Raw genomic sequence first — 27,600 nt, 5'->3', positions numbered from 1 at the left:
TGGCAGTGCAACAGGGGAAGCATCTTGTGCTCTCGCACTATTTTCGAGTCATTGCATTCACAGTCTGACAAATCTCCTGGAGTCAATCTGCCTTGATGGTGGCTGAATAGCAGCTACGCTGTGAGCTGTCAATTGGCTGCGTGGATAAAACTGTTTGGTTCAGGTCTGATTTATCAGGTTACCATGCAATGACAGACAGCTGTGGCAGTTTAATGGCTTGAAAACCACACTAAAAGCTATGCAGGTTAATTCTGAAAGGTGGTGAGCTGAGGATCATTATACTTGATTTATGCTCCGTTTTTTGCTGGAATGATTCACACACACTTTGTCTAGGATTGACTGGAAATGTAAAATGTCCTCTGATCACCTCTAACAGTCTTTCCCTCTCAAGTCTGGACACCTCTTAGCATCAGTCGTCACATAGCTAACAGCATAAGTAATATACGTATCAGATATGTAAAATTGCACGTGATAGCACTTGCTAAAACAACAAAAACAATGCACTTAATGCTAATTTATTCCTCACTACTTTACCTTTACTTATATAAAATATTGAATTCAGGCTTTTAACAATATTGTTTACATTGCACACTACTCAAAAAAAAAAATAAGGGAACACTTAATCATCAAAGTATAAGCAACCACCAAATCAGTAAACTTCAGGGATATCAATGTGTCCATTTAGGAAGCACAAGTGATTGTGACTCAATCACACCAAGTGTCTACAGGTGTGGTGGAGAGGCAAAAGCAAACCAACCCCCACAATGGGAATGGTTTTGCATGTGGTGGCCAAAGACAATTGCTCTCTCCTTGTCCTTCCTGACTGTTTCTTCTCTAGGCTTGAGTTTTGTTAGTGTCCTTGTCACTTCTGGCAGCATGAGGTGGCACCTGCAGCCCAGTCAGGTTGCACAGGTAGTCCAGCTCCTCCAGGATGGCACATCCATACATGCGGTCGCAAGAAGGTTTGCTGTGTCTCCCAGCACAGTCTCAAGATACCAGGAGGCCAGCCATTACACAAGGAGAGCTTGCTAGGACTGTAAAACAGGACTGGTATCTGCTCCCTTTTGCAAGGAGGAACAGGAGGAGCACTGCCAGAGCCCTACAAAATGACCTCCAGCAGGCTACTGGTGTGCATGTTTCTGACCAAACTGTCAGAAACGGTTAGATACCAGGATGAAATCCTCAGAGCGATTGTACTGATACTAACTTTAAAACAAGGATCAGCTCAGACTAAAACCACTTTGATCAAGTTTTTTTGTTCTGTTAGAAGCCCACACAATGTGTCCCATACATGACAGCCAATTTGACATGAGGATGTAGTTTTGACTCACCTGAAACCACAGGACTGGACTCTGTAGGTCCTGTAATGGTAGCTTGTAGGCCTCTACTGTTTTTAATTGATGTACAGCAGGTAGCTGAGGTGTAATTTAGAGTTAAATGTGGATATATATTATGAAGTCCAAACAAGAACAAACATCATTACAGCGTAGCAGGACAGAATAGCTCCACTGCTGCACAGGTGTATCTAATCAGAGGCTAATTACCTTCCCCTTGTGCAGATATCAGCTCCCACCACCCAATCTCTTCCCACACATGCAATAATCCTCCAAAATAAAAGCTCATCATAACACAAAAACACTTTATGTTTCTTTAGTTTCTGAGCTAACATGGCAGCCCTGCATTAACTATCTGCCATGTAGATCTGATGAAATCCTGACTGGTTGGAGATTAACACCCACCAATCATCAAAACTGAGTGAATTCTGTCTCTGGCAAGTCAACCATAGCACACCATCTGCCACACTGGCAGGCAGCAACCCTGTCATGTTCTGTTGGTGCTAATCTGCTCTATCATTGAAAGTGGACATTTTTAAACTCCAAGCACTTCTATTGATAGAAACCCTTAAATGACAACACCAGGCACAGATTTATCAAACATACATGTCATAAATGCTGTATTCTGTACAAGAAATGTAACAAATGTGCATGACAACAGCACCTCCACTATATTAACATTTTTTAGTCTTTTATTTTTTTATTTTTTTTACCATAGGCATCAATTTTTGTTCCTTTAATACAACAAGAGGCTTACTGGAGCTGACAAATTCCCACCACTTTCCTCCTCCCTTTAAGCTCTGCCTCCCAAGTGACTAAGCAATACAGTACACAGTGGAAGGAAAAATGGCCTGGATATGGTGCTGCCATGTTGTTCCCATTCTCTAAACCACCCTGAAAACACTGACATTTCTTTCAGGTCCCACAGGACAAGGTGTTATGCAAGTTGGATCTGAAGTAAGAATTGGAATATAAAAGAGACACTCTCTGAGCTACTGGGGGCAAGTGGCACGCTTTCTTTATTCTCCCCAAAAACACACGAACAAGAGCTGATCAAACCCACCCAGGATTTTTATGTACCGCGTGTTTCTTGTCTCTGCCCCAGGATTTCATGTATATCAAGATACCTACTGGTCCCTCTGGGTGCAGGGAAAAAGGTTTTAAAAATGCATGCATATGCCAGGTGAAAATGTCAAAGCTAAGAGCAGTCTGTTGTCTTCCTGTGCTAACAGAGGCTATTAGTGGGGCTTCTCTTGGTTTCCGTGCTTTTTGCTTTCAGCAGGGTTGTGGAGGATTGGCAACACGCCGGTTGGTGTGTCAGTAAATGAGCCCACTGGCATTTTTCTTTGCCTGGTGAGGCGCTTCAGCCTCAGCTCCTCTCTGAACTCATAGCTGAAGAGACCGGGTTCATGGGCGCACAGGTCAGCGTAGGCATCCGCTAAAGCCCTGATGTGGGGTATGGAGAGTTCTGTCGGGCGTAGAGTGGGGTCCACATCGGCCTTCTGCATCATCTCCTGTGCCAGCTTGGCTCGACAAGCCTCAGGGAACAACATTCTGGGGGGGGGGGGGAGAAAAGTGAAGAAATCATACAGTACATGATAAGTGCAGATTCCTACACTCAGGTTGCTTTGATATCTTAACGATCATGCAAGTTTAATGGCACCATAAAGTTCAAACAGAAAGAAATTATCCCTCAGCAATTATTTCAAATCTGTGAAGATAATTGAAATCACACAAAGGGCTCATGAATTCTTAATTTGTTCTGCTGCCATGCTCCACAGTCAAGGGATGTAGATACTGACACACAACTTACAGGCACAAACTTCCTTACCACAGAAAGGGCAGCTATAATTCAGATGTCACATTTTCATTCCTTTTACCAGCTCTCATCCTGAAAATATCTCCCTGCCTGAGATGTTCTTTTGCGTTCTTTCTCTGCCGGTTGGTGAGCAATAGCCAATTCCACACACTCCGGACTACAGATGCTTTTGAGGCGCTTCAGCGCTGGTGCCTCCTCTCCAATTTGGTGCTGCTGCCGCCAACCCACTGCAGTTACATAAAATATGCTGCCTCGTCTTCCTATGCCATCTCAATGACTCATAATTGCTGCTCTCTTTCACACAGCCAGTGTTCTTTTGTTATCCGGGCCTACATACACTTTCCTAACAGGCAAGGCAGTGATGGGCAGCGAGCACATGCACGTGGGCGTGTGGGTTTGTTGCCAGTGGTTTTGAGCAGTGTTCTGAGTGTCATCTGATGTTCAGACTTAAGTTACTGGAAGCCTTGAAGGCTGAAGCAAATCAAAAATCATTCTAATTAATTATGGGAGAAAGCTGTCAGAAAACAGAGAATGAAAAATGTAGAGAGAATGATAGATGAGGATGAGACAAGATTAAAAAGTAAAAGAAAGAGAGAGAGAGGGAGAAGAAAGGGAGGGGAGATGCTTTACGAGCTACAGCGAGTTGCATAATTGTGCTTACTCTATTCCTTTATGGCAGTACTTCCTGCGGAACTGGAAAACGTTCCTGACGAGTTTCTCCACCAGCTTGAAGGGCTGCTGGATCTGGGGCTGAACCAGAGGGGTGAAGTGAACTACTCCCACGTCCACCTACACAGACAGACAGAGAGACAGAGAGAGAGAGAGAGAGAGAGAGAGAGAGAGAGAGAGAGAGAGAGAGAGAGAGAGACAGACAGACAGACAGACAGACAGACAGACAGACAGACAGACAGACAGACAGACAGACAGAGGAATCCAAACAGCAGAGGGTAAGCACAGACCTTCGGATAGCAAAGAGTTTGTTCATGGGAATGCTGAAAATAAGTAAAGTGATATGAAAGGAGCAGGTATGTGTGAGGAGGAAGGAGAATGCAAAGTGTGGAGGAAAAGGCTGGAGAGAAAGGTTGCTTGACAAATAGCGAGAGAGATACAAAGCTGGACAAAGAGAGAGAGAGAGAGATGGGTAGAGGGATCAACACGCTGGGATAAAGAAGAAAAGAGGGAAGGCAGAAAATAAGATGACGCAGCATGGCTGGCTGGCGAGCAGGGTCCAGTTGCCACAGTAACACCTGTGCGATGGACCATAGAAACTGAGCCTCTCTCTATCTTTCCTGTCTCTCTTCCTCTCGCTGCATCACCACAGAGTTTCTCAATACCTGCGAGCCTGACTCACTATAGCACTCGTCTCTTCATCACACTGTCTTTGTCAATTATAGGTCTTCACTTTCCACTGAGCATGAAGCCAGTGGAGCATGAACATAGATCCAGTGGTGGGTACGTTAGGCAACCCCAGAGCTCATGTCCTGCTTTACGGGAGACTCAGTGGACACGGTACACAGTGCTTTCAGACTTACACTCAATATGTGGTGATACCTTCTTGTATTGTAGATGTAATTTCTATTTTGTAAAGCCTCTCTACAACCTTTACAGCTACTGGTGTATCGACTGGCTTTAGTAATCAATGAACTAGAGTAGTGGACTGGTGGTGGTGGTGGTGGTAACCTTGGCTCCAGTTCCTCATGAGCTGCAGTCTCCTGATCCTTCCTGTGTCAGCCCTAAGCTGACATGACACACTGTTGAAGTAATCGTGCCAGACTCAGCAGAGCCTAACTCTTGCTCTCAGATCGCTCCCTCTTTAACTTTCGAGCACAATACATCCGCACGTTCGCTCCTCACTCTATTGCTCGTTCCCCTTTAAAGGATCATCTACTCTGTTTATCTGTTGGGATCAGAAGAACCAAAATACATTAAAAGGCTATTTCTGAATCTCTGGATCCGTGTGTTCGCAGCACAAAAAGGGCCATCATCGCTCAGTGGTGTTTCACATGATGCCGTCCAGTCCTGCATGTTATAGCTTGAGGGGCTGCTGCACAATGAGAGAGATACTCCACTGTGTGTGGACCAATGGCACAGCCAGACAGTGGGCAGCAGAGCAGAGCAGTCTCCTGTCTGCTTTTCCATAGTTGGTAATAACCTTACTTCCCCAGTGAGGGTGCACTGAGAGGGACTGCACTCTGACTGGCTGAGCAGACTGACAATAGGAAATCAGCAGCGTAAATGTCCAGTAGGTAATTTCTGCTGCTAAGACTTGAGTTTGATGACGTTGTGAAGTAATGTGGGATCCTCAGAGTTGTCTTCATTGTTACACAGCCGCCTTTGCCGATGAAAAAGAATAATCATGCTCCATCGCAAATGAGAAATGCAAACAATGGTGAACAACAGAATGGCTAGCTAGTTTGTTCGACGACTTCCTTCCTCACCTCACTGACTCACCATCTGGTGTTTCACAAGTTTCCCTGGAAGTTACAGCAACGAAAGGAGGTAAAGTCTACAACGTTGTTCATTTTTGGACGTGATCGAAATGTTACATATTATGCCTTTAACAGCAATACAATTCATTGTCCTGAAGTGCTTTTTGACTGAGTGCTTTACAGGATATAGCAAGAAAAAAAGAACAAACATTTGGATAAGTAGCTAACATGTATACTATGTACAATACTATATATATAATACTATATACAGTCTGTGCAGGTTTGTAATTAAGAGGAGACAAAAATATATACAGAGGTATAATATTAGGACAAGCGATTCAGCTCAGACTATATGCCCTGCTGAGCTCCTTGTGCATCCTCAAAGCCTATATTTCTGGATTGTGTGACTCACTCTCATTCAGAGCTGCCTTTTGCTTTCCTGGACTGGGGGCTGCCGTTGATAATTAGGGGAGGAAAACTAAAGTGGTCCAAGGACACACAAAGGATTTCTAATGATCTGTTTAGATTCTCCTTCTCTGAACAACTGAGGTAGTGCTGCTTGTAAACTGCAGCGCCATCTCTTATCAGATCTATAGATCCCCGTGTAGAGATGCCTGGCTGCTGCTGAGCTTCCTGCCGCAGTGGCGCTTAATGGGACGACACTGGTGGAGACTGTTAGTCTCAACAGCCCTGAAGGCTAGGCGCAATAATAGCGCAGAGAAAGCTTCAAACTCCTGGGTTAAGCATCGGTGGTTCGACGTGGATGAAGATAGGAAGGCTGTTATGAGTCCAGACTGTAATTGCATGAACTGTACAGCTGTTACGTAAATCTCATGTTTAATTTGAATCTCCTGTCATGTTTAACACAGCCTAACACTGAATGATGACTTCGTGGTTTATTTGTGTCAGGAGTGGGCTTGGCTTCCTCTTGATAAGTGTATTATTAATATACTAACCCTTATAGAGACGATGCATTTTGAATACAAAGGTCATGTGACAGATGTTGTCAAGGGCATTGAGAGCTGCAGCGGCACCATTTGTTTTAGAAAATCTGCTTGTATTATGAGAATCAATTCTTCCACCTGTTCCAAAATCATCAAGGACTTCGGGCGAGATTTTAGATCTGGATTGCAAAATGCCTCCATCAGTGCTTTGGTGATGCAAGATCAGACCACCATCTGTGAGGAATAAGCAATAAAAAGGAATGTCTTTAATTTCACTCTCTGCTGGAATAATTAGGCCATTTATATTCCGTGCTTCATGATTTAAGAGGGGGGCAAGGGGAAAAGTCGATATTGGGACTATACAGGCAGCAGCATTTCAGCCATCAGCTTGTCCAAGTCACTTTGCTGCTATGATTTATGTATGGCCTTGCAACACGGCTTCACCAGGTAGCACCACTGGAATATATCCTGCTCCCTGCCATTAATCCTCCCCCTGATAACCTCAACATGCAAGGAAACTCCATCTTAAATCATGCGCCGTCACCTGGACCCTCGACTGAGGTGCAATGAACATGCCTTTGCCCACCGTGCCCTCCCCCCGAAACCCTTAAAATAATTTGCATCTGCTGGGAGATTCTGAACTGGGGTAGCAGACTGACTTATTGACCCTATCTGACAGGCTTAATATCTCTCCCTTGCTCCTATGTCTCACCTCTTTCCTTTACACAGGTGGCAGTAAGGATCAAATACAGAGCAGAGACTGGAAATGCTCTGACTGAAATCATTTCTTTTAGGCTTGAGCAAACCGTTGTGTTTAGATGGGAAAAACAAGTGAATCATTACCACTAATTTGGCCTCTAAATTAGACTATTACATAAGGATCTATACTCAAGCTCAAGAAAATTCCTCCCAATTCACTCCCAATGCAGCTACTTTGAAAATGAAGACTTTAAACATTTCCATCGACTCTGAACCTGGTTCTCTTCTTACCTTGCGTATACTAAATAATCAGATAAAGCAACACCTTGCATTTCTACTGTAAACAGGTTTTTTTATGGCTGATTCGCCTGGTCGAAGATTTGAAAAGGGCAAAATATGAGAGATCTACATCTAAAATTCACAGATCTGCTTTTGCCCATAATTCAAGACCTTTTCTGACCCACTTGAGTACAATAGCCCCACATCCATATTAACATACTTGTGTGTTACCATATTTCATGTGTTTGACCTTCCCAAAGCTCAGCAGGGACCTCTATTACTCCAGTGTTGCCCTGTGGTTCTCAGGCTCGCCTTTCCCTATTTCCACCTCCGATGTCTCTTTCTTGGTCAGTTCTTGCCCAATGGCGTGTGAGCAGTAATTTGTCATGTCCCTCTAAGCGTAACCAAGATGAGATGGCAGGGGCCCTGGGGCACCAGCCACAGTGCTACCTGAACCACCAACACTTGCGCTTACATAATGGCAGGCAGGTTCTGAGAAGGAGCAGGGGGATGGAAAAAAGCTATATACAGCCAGGGAATACAAGAGAGAGATCCTGCAACCGAAGGGGGAAGAGCTGCATTAATCATGACAATACCTTGAGAAGACAACCTCCATTACATCAGTGGAGGGAGACAGCCTCTTGGAGAGGAGAAGGCAGCAGTCAATGCAGCTGAATAAAGTAGGCTGATGTTGCTTGAAGGGTTTGGGGAGGAAGGGCTTTGGCTTCCTGTGCAGGCAGCTCAGAGTACTTCCCATGGAATCGCCCATGGCATGCACACAGGACATTTAAGACTGCAGCCCTGCTCTTTGACAAGATCAGCTCCTTGGAGAGATGCCTTCATTGGAGAAAAGCTTGAACTTTGCCCAAAAATGTGAAATTTACTGTACCAGTGGAACAGTAAATGACGACAACATGGGAAAAATAACTTTGATGGCATATTTAAAAAGTCATAAATGCCATGCCACATTTGTTCACCTGGGAGTCCGTTTTAATGAACTAAGCTGAAGAGACTCATTAATCAAGCCAATGCCGGTAATGTTGCAACATGTCACAAGCATTTTGCCTTGGACAGGTTTACACACATTATGTATGTTGAAACTGGACCCAGGTCCTGCTCCACAACAAGATTGCATTGACAGCGACATCACAGCTATCACACGACACCTTGCATCTGCGCTGTGAACAAACCGCCTTTGCAAGACGATGAGCACGAAAACCAATTACGCAAGGGAGGACATAAAAGAGGAAAAATGCAAATTGAACGATAAAAGCTCTTGTGTGAGCAAAAGGGAGCGTGGCTGGTCCGGCTGTGCCTCAGAGCTATGCTGCAGAAAGGCTAGAGAGCTCTGCTGTGAGGTGATAAAATAAAGGGGACCACGCTTATAATAGCCCGCAATATCATCACACATCACAGCGTCACACATCTGCACTCACCGGGTCTATGTTAACCAGCTTTTGCTCTTCTCTCCTTCAATCTTTTTCTCCCCTTTCACCCACTCCCTCTCTAATCTATTCATTTATTTATCTTACTCCCCACAGAGCAACACCAGCATCAGCACTTAGGATCTCATTGGTTATGACGAGACAGGTCACACACACCATAATGTGGTGTGTCTGTAGAAAACTGGAAATCTTCTCTTTCTGCTGCAGCGGTTTCCCGCAAGGAGTTCTGAGAGAGTCGGCAGCAACATCACACTGAAGGTAATGTGGTGTGCACTGTCCCCAAATGCCGGGCAGATCTCATTTTGAGAAAAGGTCTCTTAGGGGTAGCTTAAAGGGGGGAAAATGGCGGTTGGAGAGAGCACAGGGCCATATTAAACAAACAGATCAATAGCTTTACAAATCAATTGCTGCCAACCTATCTACACGTAATGGCTACACATTGCTGTGGTCAATGCTGGCTGTTATACTGTAAGTGGGGGGATAGGCAAAAACATGTCCCACAGCTGGCTTGTGTTTGCTGATTTGCCCATGCAGCAAAATAACAGCTACACACACATCTGCGTTTCCAAGGGTATCAAGGCCTGTTAGTCCTGTCTGATTTTTTTTCCCTCTCTCTCTCTCTCTCTCTGTCCTCTTTGTCATTCATGAATCAAGGCCGTCCTAGCCACTCCCACCTTTGTTGTATGTCCTCTACAGAGAGGAAAGACAGGCAAAGACATGGGAGCAGCTGTGAGTTTTAGGCTCCTGCTGACTGATGCCTGATGAAGATGATGCCCAAGGGAGGGTCAGTTTTGGCATGGTGGGGTGCACATGCTCCCCCAGCCGCTGAACCAATACGTAAAGAAACAAAGCTTCGTAGAACTCTCATGTGGTCATAACAAAAGCATTTTCTTAATTAGATTACCCTTCCCATTTGTGTCATGGAGCCATGTTGGGAAATATTATCTAGACTTTGCATCTTGGCCATTTCTTATCAGTTAAAAACAGCAGTATTGCATTACGACTACTGAGCAGCTCAAAGCAGGAATGGGATGGTTTTAATTTTCATTTGTTAGTTATTTTACACAGCCAAAAGAGTTTTCTCCATCCAGAATAAAGTGTGAAGAGACAAATAATGTTGCATTTGAGCAACAAATACCATGGTGCAAAACTTAATTATCCCTGTTAGATGGAAAACATTGCCTTTTTGTCATTTTTATTCAGTTTATTGACATGATGGTACGGAGGACATAACATTTTGTGATTGCATTTTTGACAATTACGAACTAATACTACTGTTGTTTTCACAAAAATCTATTCTCCAGATAAAGAATATGCACAGGTAGTCTAAATATACTAAACTGAGAGTGGTTTAGTAGCACAGTGAACAATAAAAAAGAAATTAAATAAAATAAAATGCATAATTTTAGCCATCCCACCCTGATATTGTTATCAGGACTACTTCTTTGTTGGAAGTCCAATAAAAAAAAGTGTTAACAGAGAAGTCTGAGGATTATTTTGTGCAGCTTGGACATTATTTTGGGATTTTCACTTAAATTTGAGCCAAGTAGCGACATTCACCTCCAGAGATGACAGATGTTGCAAAACCTGGGAAAATAAATCTACATACAAAGACAGCTCTAGAGGTAACTGGTGAGAAAATGTTTCTGTAGTTTGGGTGAATTGATTCTTACATCCTCAAAAAAGTACTAGCTAAATTAGCTAGCCAACGAGCTAGCTCTTTAGCTATCTCTCACTAAACTGTTTTCTAGGGTGATTTGGATTATTCATGGTGGAATAGCTCAGATGTTACGACTTAAGGAAAAAGTGAAGTTAGTTAACAATTAATTAAAACTATCACATAACTGAATATCACTGAAAGAGGGAGAAAGAAACGAGTAATCGGCTACTGTTCAAGTAACGGTTCGACCGTTTGTTGTAGTCATGACCGGTGGCTGTAGTACAGCAGCAGGCACGAGCGCATGGCGAGGTTTAGCTGTTTATAAAGTTGTTGTGAGGCAGAGACTGCCATTCCCCCCACACACACGCAGACACAGAGAGAGAGAGAGAGAGAGAGAGAGAGAGAGAGAGAGAGAGAGAGAGAGAGAGAGAGAGAGAGGGAGCGCTACGGTTATTTCTCCCAGGCTCCGGCCAAGGCTGTGTGGTCTAGCGGAGATGTCCTCTGCTACACTGTTGCTAAGGAAATGGATGGACTGAAGGGATCCGCGGTCCGGGCTGAATTCTCCTCCTCGCCCCCTCATCAGCCCACTGCCTTTCAATGTGTGTGTTTACAGGAATCACTGCGAACAACGTGACGCGTCAGCGCCAGCTCTGCACCAGCCGGGGTAAGGGATTATTTCAACATCGCTTTTTTCCTCCTCTTCCTTGGATCGCAAAACAACAGCAAACACTTAGACTGAGCTCCGAGGTTATTCAGTCAAAGCTGGAACGAGCTGTTTATTTAGATGAGACGGACCACGATGCTCCGGCAAGGAAGTCCGACAAGATAGTCATAAAAAAAAAACAGGTGCATTCACAAAGTTTAATTCCAGCGGCTGACTAAATTGAATAAACTGGTATTTCGCCTGGAGGTGACGTTGTGTGACTGTTAGAAAAGGTAGGCTCAGTTTATTAGGTAAACAGCACTGAAACCAAAGTGGTAGAATATACAGTATATGAGAGGGGTGAGGGCACTGCAGCTTTAAGTCCACATAGCTATTGAGCATTGCAAATACCACAAACTCATTTCTCCCTCTCCAATAACAGCTCTATGGGGCTCCGGTAAGGAAAAGGAGAAGGCGGCATATAGAAAATGCATACATGCACGACAGCTCCCCGTGTTATGCTTACCTACAGTACAGTCAGCCAGAGCCAGCTCTTAGCGCTCGTGCTTCTTGCTGCCCTTTGTTTCCAACCAGAAAAGTCTCTGCTTGTGTGAGGTGAATGAGGGGAGAGAGAGGGAGGGAGCGCGAGGGGACCCTCTCACTTCAGTTTCTCATTTCGGTCTCTCTCCTCCAGCCCAGTGGAGCTGCAGCTGAAGAGCTGAGGAGCTGGGGATTTGACTGGCAGCTGGTACATCGCCAAGGGAGGGGAGAGAGGCGGCTGGGCAGTGGGGTCGACGAGCCTGGCTGGCGCTGGGTGAATGCTGCCTGGCAAGGACGAGGGCTGAGGCGGCAGCAGCAGCATCAACTTGAAAAGGAGCATGGCATCCACCGGCATGCAGATATTTGGGTTTGTCCTGGCGCTGCTGGGCATCATGGGTGCCATGGTGGCCACTCTGCTGCCCAACTGGAAGGTTAGCGCAGATGTGGGCTCCAACATCATCACAGCGATTTCCCAGATGCAGGGTCTGTGGATGGACTGCACATGGTACAGCACAGGCATGTTCAGTTGCACACTTAAGTATTCTGTGCTTTCACTACCTGCGTACTTGCAGACTGCTCGAACCACTATGGTGCTCTGCTGCGTACTGGCTGCCATGGGCCTCTGCCTCGCATCCCTGGGACTAAAATGCACACGCTGGGGTGGTGGACGGCGCTCCAAGCGGCACGCTGCGATTGCCAGCGGCGGCTGCTTTGTCGCTGCAGGCTTTTTGTGTCTGGTGCCTGCTTCCTGGTTTACCAACGAGGTCATCACCAACTTCCTGGACTCCAGTGTGCCCGAGAGCAATAAGTTCGAGCCCGGGGGAGCTGTGTACGTGGCCTTTGTTTCCGCTGGATTCCTCTTCATGGGGGGGTGCATCTTCTGTATGTCCTGCTCGGGGAAGCGGCATGGCCCCCAGGATCTGGTCCTACTCCCTCCCCCAGACAAACTGCTGCTCCAGCAGCAGCAACAGCAACAGCTGCTGCAGCAGCAGCAGGAGCTCCAGCACCAGTACTGTTCTCTTTCCCCATTAGACAATAAGACTGGCTACAGCCTGCAGGACTATGTGTAATAGAGCAGTGCTGTGTGCGCTACGGCTAAAGGGAGACGAGCCTGAGGGGAAACCATCACGGCTTATGCTGCACACTAGGCTCTACTCCAGATGGAGGTGGAGAAAAAATGAGAAAGGAGGGCAACAACTTTGAATTCATTTTCCCCTCTCCTCTATCTCGCTCCTCTACCTTTTTCTGTTTTGCAAGCACAAGCAGTTGAGGTATTCCCTAAGCAGCGCCTTGGAACAAACAGTGTGAATGTGTAAGGAGCCAGGATAAGGTGCAGCAGCATCGAAGGCAGCCGCTAACCAAATGCAGACATCCTTCATCAGTAAATCACAGAAAGAGTTCCCTGGGGAATGGATTAAGCAAATAAGGAAGCCTTCCGTGTAGATTTTTCTCCTCACCAAAGGTTTGAATTGAAAGAAAGAAAAAAGCAATCATTTAGCTGCTAGTTACAATCATTGGTACCCTCCCAATTGACAAAATAGGCAATATAACGTCCGAGAGCAGTAGGTGGAAACCCTTTCATAGCAAGCCATTGTAGTTTTTCGTGTACTTATCCACTAGAATGCTACGTGGAACTGATTGAAATAAATGGTCATATTTTTGTTAGCTACTAGAATGATGTTGATATTTTGCCTCTAAAGCATGCTGTGTGGAGCCTGTATGTGTATTAATACAGCAGAATGCCTGGTAGAAGACTGAGACGTAGCCACAAAATGCCTGTGCCTGAAAAGCTGTAGAAACATTAGCCTGCTGTTACTGTTCAAAGAGGACCGTCAGGAGGAGTAGATGCGGGGTGCTGGGCTGGATTTGAGACAGAAAATGCAGACAAACAGTTGCCTGCCTCTCTCTCTGCAGGTGGACGTATGAGAGAGATGGAGAGAAATTAATAGAAAGAGATTCAATCCTTCAGCAGAGTGGACTTTCTGCTTCCCACCCATACACAAACACGCTGCCTGTAAGTCGCAGCGAATCATCCCAATCCATCCAGCCATTCCTGCACGCCCTCAGACATGCACACCCACACACTTACACGCTTGTGTGTCTTTGTGTACACAGTAAATACTCAGACACGCCGGCTTTTTGCATGCGCTTTTCACTCCTGTCATCCTCCTCCACACTGCCATGGAAACGGAATTCGGCATTCAAATATCTTTATTGTCTGGGGGCATGTGCATGTCAGTCAGTGACTTGAAGTTGTTTAGGGGGGCATCTTTTCTCTCGCCATGGCGCCATAAGCTTTAATCAGAGCCTCTGCTTACACTACTTTCACTAATCCCCTTTATTAGCCAGTGGCACGAGGCAGCATCCCTGCTACGTGGTCAGAGGTTCTGGAAAATGCTCTTCTGCGCTGTGGTGTCTATACCATGAAAGCAGCTTCACAGGCACGAACGGGTGTTTAATGGTGCAGTGGCGGAAAGGCAAAAAAACGAGGCAGAAAAGGCGAAGCTTCTCGAGTCATGGTCGGCTGGGTAGCTGTGTGGCAGGCAGCTAAGAAAGGTTTGAGTCATTCTCCATATGTGACTTGTTTTCCAAGTGCGTCTGCAGTGCGCATATGCTACCAGCCTGCACCTGCAGACGGTCTCAGTGTCTTAAATTGCAGCCACTTGACTATGTCACCATTCCTCTTTTGCCTACCTGTCACTCTCCCCCCAGTTCTCGTGTCACGCGTCACATGGATGTGATGGCTGACAAGAGAGAGCTGATGCATGTTGAAAGCATGGCGGCTCCAACACAAGCGCGCACATAAACAAAACTCCCACCTACTCGTATGTCAGCAGCACGGCTACGCTTTAACACAGTCATGATTCAGAGTGCGTCTGCTCTTTACTGGGGAAGGAATATCAGGGGAATATTGTTTTCATGCTTGAGACAGGCCTTGGCAGTGATGTATAGAACTGCACATTCTCTCCTTCTCTCTCATAAACATGCAGCTTCCTGGGGGAGAGCAGATGGCTGAGCCCAGCTCGCCACCTGCAGGCTGCTGCCGGCACGCCACGGGCATCTCTGTGGGCACCACTGCCGGCCCTGGCAGCCCTTTAGGGCCAGGTTTCCACCCCACCCTGACTGAGCCAGCTTGCCCGGCACAGACCATAGCCGACAGAACTGGCCCTCTGACAATACGTCACTGCCCAGGCACCATAACCAATGCAATAAACAAAGTAAAGAATGTGCCATGTCATCAATTAATACCGACACGTTATGCGTTTCGAGAATGTGCCAAATCGTCTCATGATGACACGTTTTAATACTATCCGGAGTTCTTTCTGTTTATTTTTTTATTGCGTTGTTTGTACATGAATTATACATTAGCAAATGTTTTATGGATTTGTGATTTGTTCTGCCAGACTAAGTCTCAAGTCAGCTAGATGCTTGTGTACAGTCCAGTGCAGCTTTCGAGGGTTATTTTAAATCCTCTTTATTCCTCATATCCCAAAGCACAGCAAGACTTCACTGGGCATGAGAGTTTCCATTGGAAAGACACGACTGTGGTATTTTGTAAATGAAAAAAAAAAAAAAAAAAGTATTACTTGTATTTGTTTCAGGAATTCTGGTTCACTGTAAGTCTGTGACAACTGTACACAAGTATCTGGGCTTTAAAGGTGTTTGTTTTTACAGAGGGATCAGGACTCTCTCCGATTGTTTCAATATAAAATACAATGTCATGTTCATACCATATCTTCTTTATAAGAAGACAACTCGATACACCTTTGCTTTTGTTACTTTACTTGACAGCAGTTTGTTTCAAATGGCTGAGCCTTCAAAGCTCCCTGGACCAGTGCAAATACATAACACAACTGGCACTCTGGAAAAAAAAAAAAAAAAAAAAGGGAACAGTTTCTGTCTGATAGGAGATTTCTCTTTTTTTGTGGCTGTGCAGCTTGATCATCAGCACGCAATTTCATTAGCTTATAAATGGCCAGAGTGCAAAGTGACTAGGTCCTAAAAGTCAAAGAGTTACAACTCTCCTGCATATATTGTAACAAGACATTGATTTATCATTTTGATAACTGCAGCTTATTTTTGTGGATGCTTTAGCACTTCTTACTTTGCAAGAGCATATTTGTGATGATGAACAGTTCACAAGTTCTGATACAGTTGTCTCAATGTGCTTGTGCAAGTAGTTCTATTTTTTACCAATAAAACTATTTTGTGAAAGCAACACACTTGCTGAACGTAGTCTGCTTGAACGTGTGCGGCTGACGGGGCTGGAGGCAGCGTTCACCTTCCTGCCAAATGTACAGATTGTTGGATAGAACAGGCTGTGCTGAGTGTAGGCAGGCAGCCTGCTCGTTCGCAGCGGGATCAGTCCAACTAAAACTAAAATACGCATCCATAAAACATTACTCCATGCAAATGCGTTTTGAAAAAGGTATTCCTCCAATGCAACTCCCCCTCCAATCATTCTGTACTGAGACGATAGCACAGGCCAATAGATGAGTGAAATAATAACACCTGGGAGTGGGAGTTTTCTCGGTTATAACGTATACAGTAGGAGGTTGTGTATGACAGACAGTGACATAAGGGCCAAACAGCTGACAGGTACAGTTTATCATTAACATGAATTTACACTGATACATCTGCAACAGATCTTAGCTTATTCCAGATATATCGCTGTGTATGCTGGCTCCCAAAAACAACTAACTGTATCACAGAAATGCCAACAACATGTTAAATATTTAATCGATGGATCAATTCATTGTTCAACTGAAAAATATCAACTATTTTGATAAGACACAGAAAAGAAGCTAATCCACACAGTAAACTGGAAATGAACTGCACCCGTGAATGACTTTATGAAACCAATCATCAACAAAGTTGATATTTTTGATGGCATCACTTTGAGCTTTAAGGAACTGGGAACTATTAAGATTCCTCCGCTGGCAACTGCTCAGTACATGTCTTAAACTAAATTCAAGTGATTCCCATCCAAATAATTTGTTAATGTTTAAACTCAAATACTGATGTCAGTACTGGCCTCAAAACCCGTGGGGTGGTTGGGCTTTAATCCATGAAATGTAGAAACTGGACACATGTAAACATCTGCAACTTCTGCTCCAAATCATCAAAGTTTGCACAATGTGCTGAATGAGAACGTCTTCAGCCTCAAAAGACCCTGCAATCGGACTACTGTACAGCAAATTCCTTGACTTCAATGTGTGTCATATACTGTAGCCTGTAAACTTCACATCTTAAACATTTTCTTTCCAAGAGGATCTGGGCTCTCATTACAGCTGATTGGAGCCTCGTCGACACCGGCTGAGTGAGAATGTGCTTCCCCCCGAAACAAACATGGATTATTCAAGTCTCTCCCTCTCTCATTCTCCCACTCCTCTTGGTTATGCAACAAGAGTGCAGATCAAATAACTACTCCTCTCGTGGGGAAACGCTAATAAGATCTGCTCCTCTGTGTATTTATCCTACATTTTCCATCAAAGGCTTTTCACCCCATGTTGCCGCTATGACAGATTCGGAACGTGAGCTTAGATGAGGGGAAGTGAGCGCTTGTCAATTTGAGGCAGGGGTTAATCATGCGTCAGGCTCTTCTCTTTGAACCTGCCTGCCACGTCAAATTCACAGTTTATTTTATTGACCTTCTTGACCGGCCAGTAACCTTTCCAAAGATCAAGCACAGAAAAAGAAAAGACGATGAGGTGATGACTGCTTACAAGACTGTCGACGCTCTCCACCATTCATGCACAAAGAGCGAGGCAGACATCGGAGCATGTTAAGGAGCTGTCATGCCCGTCGGCCACCAAAAGTCCATTAGCGATCACCACAATGCTCAAAATACTGTACCCAAAGTGCTCCTGTGTGTCACCACGCTTAACGCGCGGCTCTTTGTTTTGGACAGCCGTTACGCACGCAAAGGTTCATATGAAGCAGTCATCAACAATGAGGGGGAATGACCTTCCTTTGTTGGAGCTGCTCTCCTCTGGTCCCAGTGCTCGTGCGAGGCTGAGGGAATAATAGCAACGACCTTGGCCGCGCAGTTAACTGCTGAGAAAGGCAGTAAAAGCTGTGGAGATGACAAAAGGAGCGCTTGTAGGAAAACAATACACTCTGACAGTTCAAAGGAGGCCCTTTAATATTTCAGCGTCGAGCACGGGGCGGGACGCGTGGCTGAGGAGGACTCTGTAAGCTGAAGGTGAGGGGAGCGAAAAGGTTGAGAGGTGTGGATTCATCAGGGGGTTTTTGCCATCTACATCCTCTTCATGACAGTGTCCACGGTTCACTTTCTATCTGAAACAATCATGAAGAAAACACCCACTAAATCCAACCTGCAGTCCGTCTGAAAAGCCTGAAATGAAGTCATGAAACCACAGTGCATGAAGCTGAAATTAGAGTGTTCAAATAAGCCTTCAAGTTAATAGCTTATAGATTGATGCCTCCCACTGTGGCGAGCCTTTTATTTTTTTCCCACCGACTTCATTAGTTGTCAGTGTATCATAGCAGCACTGGCGATTTACTTATTTCAAGCTGACCTTCTTTCCTTGGGATGCAGCCAGCGTTTTAGCATTATACCTCAAAATACCTGCATACCCTCTTGACACGCTCGCTAGCTAAACAGAGCTGAATTTGCTGAACTCCGAGCGCTGACTCTGAGCAAACCCGGCACAGTTTCTTGTTAGGAGGAGCAATAGATCTCCGGTGGATGTTCATAAGCCAACTCTGCCAACATCGGCATTTTGTTTAAGGAGGGAAGGCGGGGGGGGGGGGGGGGGTTATTTTTAGCTTTTCTTTACCTTGGGTCTGTGATGTATTGAGACCAAGCCCTCGGGCGTTTACCACGCTGGCACGAGTCATTGAAATAACTTTCCTCGATACTCTTGGTACCGCGTTTGACCCCGTTTGCGAGATAGGAATAGGCCTAGATGAATTGTGTGCCTGTAGGATGTGTGGCGGGAGGTGAGAAAGCAGCGCGGTCCCTCTGAGTTGATTTTCACTCTTACTGTTGAGGCGAGAGCTGGGCCACTTCAGGTCAGACAGAGGATATCTATCACCGAGTCTGCCACCGCATCACGATGTACGGACGTGGGTCACATTCAATGCTGAAACAGCCCCTGAATTCAAAGGATCTTTTTTGTTTTGATGCTTGAAACAGCTGCTGACACCAAAAAAAAAAAAAAAAAAAAAAACAGGAAGAGAGGAAAAATTATGGCTACCAATGGGCGGATGTATCCGCTGTGTATTTACTGCACAAGTCCAAACTCTCCCTGACAACAGCCGGCTGTAATGGATGATCAATGCAGCGTCAACAAATTCAATTTGGGCTCTGCTCGTCTGGCCTGTGATCTTGGACGACGACTGTGTACAAGGCGAACATCTGTAGGGCTCTGCTCGTGTGAGGCTCAGTTAGCTAGTGGGTGATGGCTGATGCAGCCATTACTCAGAGCGGGGCTGACGAGTGGCCCAGACAACCATCTGCTGGAGGTACGCCTCACTCTCCTTTCAGATCGATCTCTGTCATGAATCTGTCTTCGAGCGCTCTTTGCTCTGTGTGGAGCAAGCTTTGCTGTGTTTCCCTCCTTTTCCAGCTTTTGTTTCATTTCACGTCCGGACCATATACACTTTCATTTCCTTTGCTATTGGCTCTCCATCCACATCTCTTCGTCCCTTTATTCTCTCATACCACTGCCGTTCTACTCAGTTTCCAATGTTCCCTCTTCATCCATCTTTCCTTTTTATTGTCTCCTCTCACTGAGTTATCACCCTGCTTGTCCTCCCATTGTCTCTCTACGACTCATTTTTTCCTTTCTCATTTCTTTTCACCTCGATCATTTAGCGTTTCTGTCTCCCACTACGTCCCCCGCAACCCCCTCCTCATTGTCTCACTTCTTCTAATGAATAACGCAGCTGTTGGCAAGACGTGGCGCTCTGCAGGAGTTCTATAGAAGAGCCAGCAGGTTGTTCGTGATGGAGCATCTACTGCGCGACTTATAGACCTGCCTGTGACGGACAGAAGTTGATTTTAATCACATTCTGCCGAGGAAGCAGAGAGGCGGGGGGGGAGAGATCAGCAAGTCAACACACACTCTTTAGTCTTAACAAATCAACTAATTTCTATTTAAAGATGCAGTGGAAATGGAAGTGATGACTGGATGTCCGTGGTGAAGACACAGATGTTTGATGGCAGCACGTACTCTAAAGCTCCTTGACCCCTGACCAGAATACAAACGTGTATGATGATTAAAGCAACAGCAGAAGAGCAGTTTCTGTTCTCAGTTCACCCCTTCAAAGAGATTTGTCAGGCATTTGCGTGGCTGTGAATGAAAGAAGCAATTGAAGGGTCACTCAATCTGTCCTTCTACGTGAGAATTAACATGAGAGATACTAATAAGGAAATGGAGGCAGGTGTGATCTGCAGCAGGACAGACCAAGGGCGCTCGGAGCCTGGGGGAACACCATCAAAGCAGCCAATCTCCGCTCTCAGAAACCTTCAAGGACAATCTTAGTCACTCAATGTGACACAAGAGAGGTGCAGTCCGCGGGCGAGAAGAACAAGACAGACAGATTAAATAGCATCCATCCCGCGTCGATATGGGCCCGAGCCGCTGCTAATGTAAAATGGATTCAACATTTCCCTTCTCATTATCTCATTATCCTGCGCTGGTCAGATCCTATAGGTTCAAATCAAGCAGCCAATCAACCCACACTTCCCTTCCCCCCCGCGCCTTTAACTCCCATCAAAGGTTATTTGGAAAGGTTCAGTGATTTTGTGTCTTTATCTGTGGCTCTTTGTGCACGCTGTTTGTTTGATTACACACTTCAGATGTTTTTCACACTCCACTAATTGCCATATGTGTAGTGCAGCACCTGCCGCTGCGTATTCTATTTTCTGTAACGCAGGAGAGTTGCCGTTAGTGACATCAGGGGGAGGACATCGAAAACTGCTGACACGCCGCAGGCTTTTCTTTTTCTCCTTTTTCACACAGAAATCTTCATAAATCTTATCGATGCACGACTGAGCTGACCTGTTCCAGGATGCTTATGCATCACTCACGGAGCGTCAGGCTCAGACCATGGCACAGACATGCTGACAGCCGACAAAAAGAAAGACGGCGAGTTGTGCTTCATTAACACAATCAGTGATCCCAAAGCTTCAGCAGGAACGAGATAATACCAACGATTAGACCACTGAGCTGATTTATTGGCTATAGGTATGAGGCACAAACTCCCTAACTGCAATGTGTGTTACTCCCCCATTATAATTAACTTCTGCCCCCAAATGGGTATTTAGCCATTATCGTTTTTCTAAGTTGCTTCTGCTTTGTCATAACAGCACTATAAGCAGCATGAACACCAAGCATCCATTACAACTAATGCATTATGACAATATATAGGTTGATTTTATAGAAAAAACACTGCTTTAGTTGGACGTTTATACTCCTGTGTGTCACAACCTCAATCTCCCGACAGCCCCCCCAACTAGCCTTTGATGCTGTCCTGTAAATCAGGCGGGACATTTTTATTGTTCATGCACATTCTGCGTAATTACTCTGGTGTGCACCAGCAGACAATGCAGAGCCATAGAGATTTTTATGACTTATACTTCATGACACACTAGTAAAAAGGGGCCTGCACAATGCAGAGAGTATGATAGCATTAATATACTCTATGTGCTCCCTGATCTTTTATAGGACACCAGCAGCAGGAGGCCTGCTCATCAAACAGCCATCATCTCTTCTAATGATATCAATTCGACCAAGTGCCCATTACAACATTTAGTGGGGATAGATGGTCTTTCTGGGCATGTGGGAGGCGCTGATTCATCTGCAGCGCACACGTGCGCGTGCAGTGTGAGTCCACTGCGTTCGCGTTTATGCCTACCCTGTGCATGCCAACATCCATGCACATGTGTGCACACAGGCATGCTGAAATCCATTAAGCTACAGTTTGACATACATGCAAAAATAAGATACTCAAGAGTAAAAAAAAAATGCACTGAAAGGCAGCTGAGAGTGATGAAATAATCATTGGGAGCCATCTCTTCTAAGAGAATGAACAATCAGCACTGGTTCCATTCACTCTGCTGCATTTTACTCCTCACAGGAGATTAAATATTTACCAATAGTGGGTCTCCTAAAGAGCCACGACATCTTCAAGGGACCAACAGTCCATTGCTAACATCAACCTAACACCTATCCTTTAATTCAGGAAAAGAAAAACATGGTTTCATTTGTACAAAGATGTAAGAGAGCTCCCGCGTCTTTCAAAAGCGTTGCGTGTCTGCAATCTCAAAACGGAGCTGTCTATTCGCCAACTCTGATATTTCATACTTTGCAGCAGCACTTTTATTTTTTAATGTGCCCTGTAGTCCTGCTATAAATCTTTACCCTGAAAAAAAGAGAAAACCCCGGCATTCTCATGTTACGTAAAAGCGAACGCCGTTCCTTCACCGCTGACACACGCACATGGGCTGAAAGACGCAGACAGAGAAATTGGTCCTAAAAAAGAACTAGGCCCTCATTACAAGGCGCAGTGTGATCCTGCCACATCTCAAATACCCACCAGGCATCATTACAACCTAGAAAGGGTCCAAAGACAGAACAGAGACAACACTGATTCAACACAGTCTTAATGAAGCCTTAAAGCAAGAAGAATGAGGGAGGGATGAGTGATGGTGACATGATCAGGGAGTCAGATGGGACCGGATGAGGAGCAGAGATTAGGAGATGTGAACAGGTCTCGCCATTATTCTACAGTGGGGTAAGAACTGTGCAACAGTAACATGTCCATATGAGGCGCAAACAAGAAGGCAAAGGAAGATCTGGAACAGCACGACATTATACAGCAGCTCTTGTCAGTTCACCGCAGAAGGCAGCATTAAATTAAATTCAAAAGATCCACCACATGTCTTCCAGAAGCCCCGGAATAAAAGCAGGAACTATTTCTTTTTGTCACACACACTTTAACACATACACACACTTTAACACACTGCCTTAATGTAGAGACATTAAGTGTCATCATCACAGTTGAATCCTACCTGCGGTCTAGGGACGAAGGCCTGTCCAGGGATGGTGAAGCAGTTGTGGACTGAACAGAGATACTGAGTCATTACGGACAGTCGGCTCCTCTGTTTGCTGCGAGTGCTGGCCGTCAACCTCTGGAAGGAGAAGAAAAGTTCTACAAATTAATGATGCACGTCCTGTAATTAATTTTAGTTTCAACACACGATTTAAAGGTTTTTTAAAATCCAGAGACTGATTCTTGGCGGCATCCTGGCAAATATGCAAAAGTGAAACATGCAGCAGTGTTCACCCACCTCTGCGAACTCTTTCTGGAAAGTGAGCGTCAGCTGGGTGCGTCCGTAGACGAAGGGCCCTGTCCTGTTGGCCATGTTCTCCAGCCACTTAATGATGAGGGGGGTTGAGACACTAAACGGAAGATTCCCTATGATGTGAAGGTTTGGAGGATCTGTGGAGCCACGCGTACACACATTTCAGTTCCACAGATTTACTACTCATGACCACCGTAACAGCTTTCATAATTTCCTAATCTCACCTTCCTCCCATGGCTTAGAGATACTTCCTGGGAATCCTCGGCTCATTCTGTATGTGAGTATGTCACCGTGGACAATCCTCAACTTCCCTGGTGCTGCCTCAGACAGGAGCTTTAGAAATGGATATTATGTGGTATTAAATAAGAGAAATGCAAAGGTGTTCAGAAAGATTAAATAGTAATCAGCCACTCTGCGGGTGGGTAACGATGCTGCAGTTGAAAATTGGGTGAAGGTGTTTTTTTGTGCCTTTTCTGCTCAGTGACCGAATGACCTTCATAATATTGCATACAAGCAAGGATAACTGTGGCTGCTGGGTTTACCTTCAGCCCTGGGATGAAGCGTGTATCCTTCTCCACCACAAGCAGGTCCGCCACCCCGGCATTGAGGATGGAGCGGGTGATTCCCCCGGGACCAGGACCCACCTCGCACACATGGGCATCCCTCAAATTGCCTGCATGACGCACTATTTTGTCTGGAAGGACAGGGATGGATGACCAACTCAGCAGTGCGTTTCATCAACATTTCTGCATACGCCAAGTGAATCGCTACTTAGTTCAACTCACACATCCCATAAATTACACAACTCTCCAACCAAACGTCTTCACCAGAGTCTTGGCTATCTAAATTGAGATGAATAGCGTGCGATGTTGCAATACCTGTCTGCCTCTGTGTGATGAAGATGAGCTGCATTAATCTAACAAGTCACCTTGTCCAAGGACACGAGAGCAGATCAGACCTGCACTGCATCACTGATAATTATATTAAGGCTCAGCTCTGCAAGGGCTGCAAGCAATTGACTCGGTCCATTCACATTAGCAGGAGATCTACTCAGCCTCACCCACACAGAAAAGCCTGTCGGTTTCAATGCCTTGAAACAAGGCTATGTGGAGCTGTGCAATCAAGTGCACTGACAAAACACCACCGTGCCCTCACTGTAGACTTGGTAACAAAGAGCGGGAGCTGGCAGGTATTGGTGCACTGCAGACAGAGCGAAAGAAAGGAAAAGAGAGAGTGATGCGGCCTGACCTGTGAGCCTCAAGTCCAACAGAAAGTTCTGGGACAGCTGCTTCTCGGCGCGCAGTTTGTACAGCTTTATAAGCTCGCCTACAGACGGTAAGGGAGGCAGACGGAAAGACGCCAGTTTTCCAGAGCTGGCCATCATTCAAGGGAACACTGTGAAACACAAACACACACATGACAGGTGAGAGAAACTGTGATGGATCAGCTTCCTCAGCAGCAAAGCCAGTCTGAAGCTGAGATGCACACATGTCTAAAAACACGAAAAATGGCATTAATGGTAATAATAACATGTTAGTAATTGTATTCTAAAGTTGTTGTGAAAACTATGGTAAGTCTAGAGTGACCTTTTCAATGCAATCTGTATGTTGTTGAGTGTTTTGTTGTTTTACAATTGTTATTCTGCAGAGGCTTTGTTTTAACCTTTGAATAAAAAAAATAATGCACACACACATTATTCAGAGCAGCTTAAATTCATGACTTTGTCTGCTCTACAAATTGTTATCAATTCCAATTACTTCTTTATCAGGTCATGGCATTGATTTCCAATGTCTCGCCTTAAGCTGAGGCGTCAGTGCTGAAGACCTGACTTTGTTGACATTAGTGTGTCTTATAATAAGATCTCGTGCACCACCTAGCGGTGTTACAACAGAAAATCAAATGGCCACTATAAAGACACAACACATAGGACCCCTTTTCTTTCTAAGACATTTTGAAAACGCGTCCATGTATGAGCATTTTCACAACTTAACAGCAGGTAGCAGTCAGGCTAATAAGCAGAAAATAAATTAGCATAGTGCTGATGTGTGCACTATTACACATGAGTAACAGCTCCAAACTACTTCAACAATACCATTATATCAGCACAAATTGTGATTCTAGCTGAATGCAATACAGCAATTTAGAACTGCATATTCTCTTTACACTCTTGTTGACATTACACAGGTATGACACTCATGACACTCTTGGCATAGTTGTTAGCATTTAGCAGCTAACGTTGGCTGTTAGTCCATATACCTTTAACAGAGCCTTTAGCAAAAGGCTCTGAATGTAGACGAACACTCTACAGCATTTTCTTACAACCGAGATAAAACAAAACAAACTACGGTCACACAACACAACGGTCACACAGAGCTGAAAATGCACAAGCGTTTACCCACGTTTCCCACCGGTGTCGTTTTCCTCTCTTACACATCCGCATTCGTCATACAATTGGTGTCGCAGTGTCCAATCAGCGTGTGAGAATGGGAAAATGGACGAATCACACGGAAGAAGGTGGGATTTTCCGTTGCCCTTGAAAAGCTGTTCATTGTTTGTGTAATGATATGTTATAACCAAAGGAGGGCGACAATTCCCTGATGATGTGCAGCTTTTATTTACAGTAAAAACTACAAAAAGCAGTATTGTTTGATGTAGTCTTTGAATAACAAATCATAGTACCATTATTTATTCTTGTGATGGGTTCTTTGTTAATGCATCATTAATGTATCCATGTGAAAAAAAAACATGACTCGAAGAGAGCTGACTTCTTCTGAAAAGAGCTACACTGTAAATTATGCAGATTACACAGACAAAATGAACAATAATACAGCTGCTAATTAATATTATATAATGGACATGTGTATAAGAGGAAAGAGACAAGGTCATTATTAGGCATGAGGCCCACTCATGCTTGTAAATACACAATATCCCTTGTGTCATTATTGGGCTATAAATCCAGCTTTTGACATCTCCATAATATTGAACTAATCAAAACCTCTCATCTTAAAGTGATTAGTAGTCAGCATGTCTATATCCACTGCAGGACAGAAATTCATTGTCTAAGTGTTTTGTCCTGCTGGATGATGCACAGCTGTTGTTTGGAACATGGCTCTGTGGTCTCCTGGCTCTGCTCACGACCCATGCTGGGTCATGGATGTCAGCTCGAGATGGAAATACTCTTCCCCTGCAGGGTTCAGCGGATGAGTGGCAGCTCTGTCTCCTGCTCTGGCTGACCTCGGGTGTGCGCTTCAAACCCTAAAGAGGGGAGAAAAAAAACACTGGTGGTGGCGAGGTGGGGGTCATGCTGCGTCTGCTGCTGTGGAGAGACAGTGTTTCTGCAAAGTCACCCTCGTGACAGTTTATCAAACTACTGCAAAACACAGCAATAAAACCAAGTTATTGATGCAGTCTGGAGAATCATGGATAGATTCATCAGCTGGGGCTCCGAGTGATCGTACATCCCAGTGATAGCTTAGTCATGTCAGCATCGCTTTAATTGAACAGGTTAACAAATAACGGCCCTTTGATTATCATTCCAGCCATGATCATCACACCATTAATACACGACATGATTTTTATCTGATGACAACAAACCAGCCACCACACCTCCTGCTGTCACTACTCCTCCACTAGCAACTGCTGCATGAAACCATGCCTACAGCACAGCCTGCTGTTATTCCAGCTAAGGTCAAAGCTATGACCCCTGGAGCAACAGGAGCTGGGGCCACATCCTTTGAAAGACAAGACAGCAACCACAGGAGCTCCTTTAACATGGCTCACGCATGATATTAAAATGACAGAATGTGAAAACGGGAAGGCTTGGCTTGGCTTCTCGGGAAACAAAACCATGTTATCATCTGAACACAGGATGGCGTAAGAGAGTCACCTCCTTCAAGCAAGTCTGTAGTGTGTGATGAGCAAAAACAGGAAATGAAACATAACTCATTAACATTTCTGAGATGGTAAGTCATCCCTTTATCCCAAACATCAGAAGAAAAACAAAGACAGAAATACTAAGGAGTATATAATTTCCAATCCAATTTAGATGAACAGACTAACATCAATAAACGCAGAAACCACAAGAAATGAGATGTCTACAGTAAATTCAACAATAATCTGCTCTGACGATAAGTTGAGCCACTATTATTATTATGCTGGATGTGTTATGGATGCTGTAACAAGTTCAAAAGGGTTAACAGCCCAGAAAGTGAAACCAGATGTACACTATTATGAATATCCCTTTGGGTTACTTGGTTCAAGTGTTTACTATGGCAATATTGTATTCCACTGAATAAGTCATTGTAAAACTGGTAAAAGCTTTTTTTTGTCATCAAATACAAGAATATCTTGAAGGGAGACAGCAATATGGACACTAATCTCCTGAATCTGGCTTAAGAAGACTTTGAACGCAAGAAGTGCTTATTTAGAGCAGTTTGAGTTAAAGTGTTCAATGACGTCATTTGTTTCCAT

At 44.8% G+C, this 27,600-nt stretch overlaps 2 protein-coding genes across 2 annotated transcripts; one reads left to right on the top strand and one right to left on the bottom strand.

The window, feature by feature from the left end:
• Nucleotides 1-500: 500 nt before the first annotated feature.
• Nucleotides 501-25,572, bottom strand: tfb1m (transcription factor B1, mitochondrial). Its single transcript, XM_070979370.1, has 8 exons — nt 25,530-25,572; nt 24,379-24,525; nt 23,673-23,824; nt 23,355-23,463; nt 23,116-23,267; nt 22,837-22,956; nt 3,815-3,942; nt 501-2,888 (listed from the first exon to the last, which is right to left on the bottom strand). Exons 2-8 carry the CDS (start codon nt 24,512-24,514, stop codon nt 2,573-2,575), a joined length of 1,113 nt encoding a protein of 370 aa, XP_070835471.1. The 5' UTR covers nt 24,515-24,525; nt 25,530-25,572; the 3' UTR covers nt 501-2,572.
• Nucleotides 10,867-16,017, top strand: LOC139342317 (claudin-20). The gene is made up of 2 exons (XM_070979373.1): nt 10,867-11,273; nt 11,947-16,017. Exon 2 carries the CDS (start codon nt 12,131-12,133, stop codon nt 12,860-12,862), a length of 732 nt encoding a protein of 243 aa, XP_070835474.1. The 5' UTR covers nt 10,867-11,273; nt 11,947-12,130; the 3' UTR covers nt 12,863-16,017.
• Nucleotides 25,573-27,600: the final 2,028 nt, after the last annotated feature.

This window comes from Chaetodon trifascialis, chromosome 14, assembly GCF_039877785.1.
Source record: "Chaetodon trifascialis isolate fChaTrf1 chromosome 14, fChaTrf1.hap1, whole genome shotgun sequence".
In the NCBI taxonomy this organism is placed as follows: domain Eukaryota; kingdom Metazoa; phylum Chordata; class Actinopteri; order Chaetodontiformes; family Chaetodontidae; genus Chaetodon; species Chaetodon trifascialis.
Note: the sequence above shows the minus strand (reverse complement) of the source record. Positions and strands in the feature narration are given on the sequence as shown.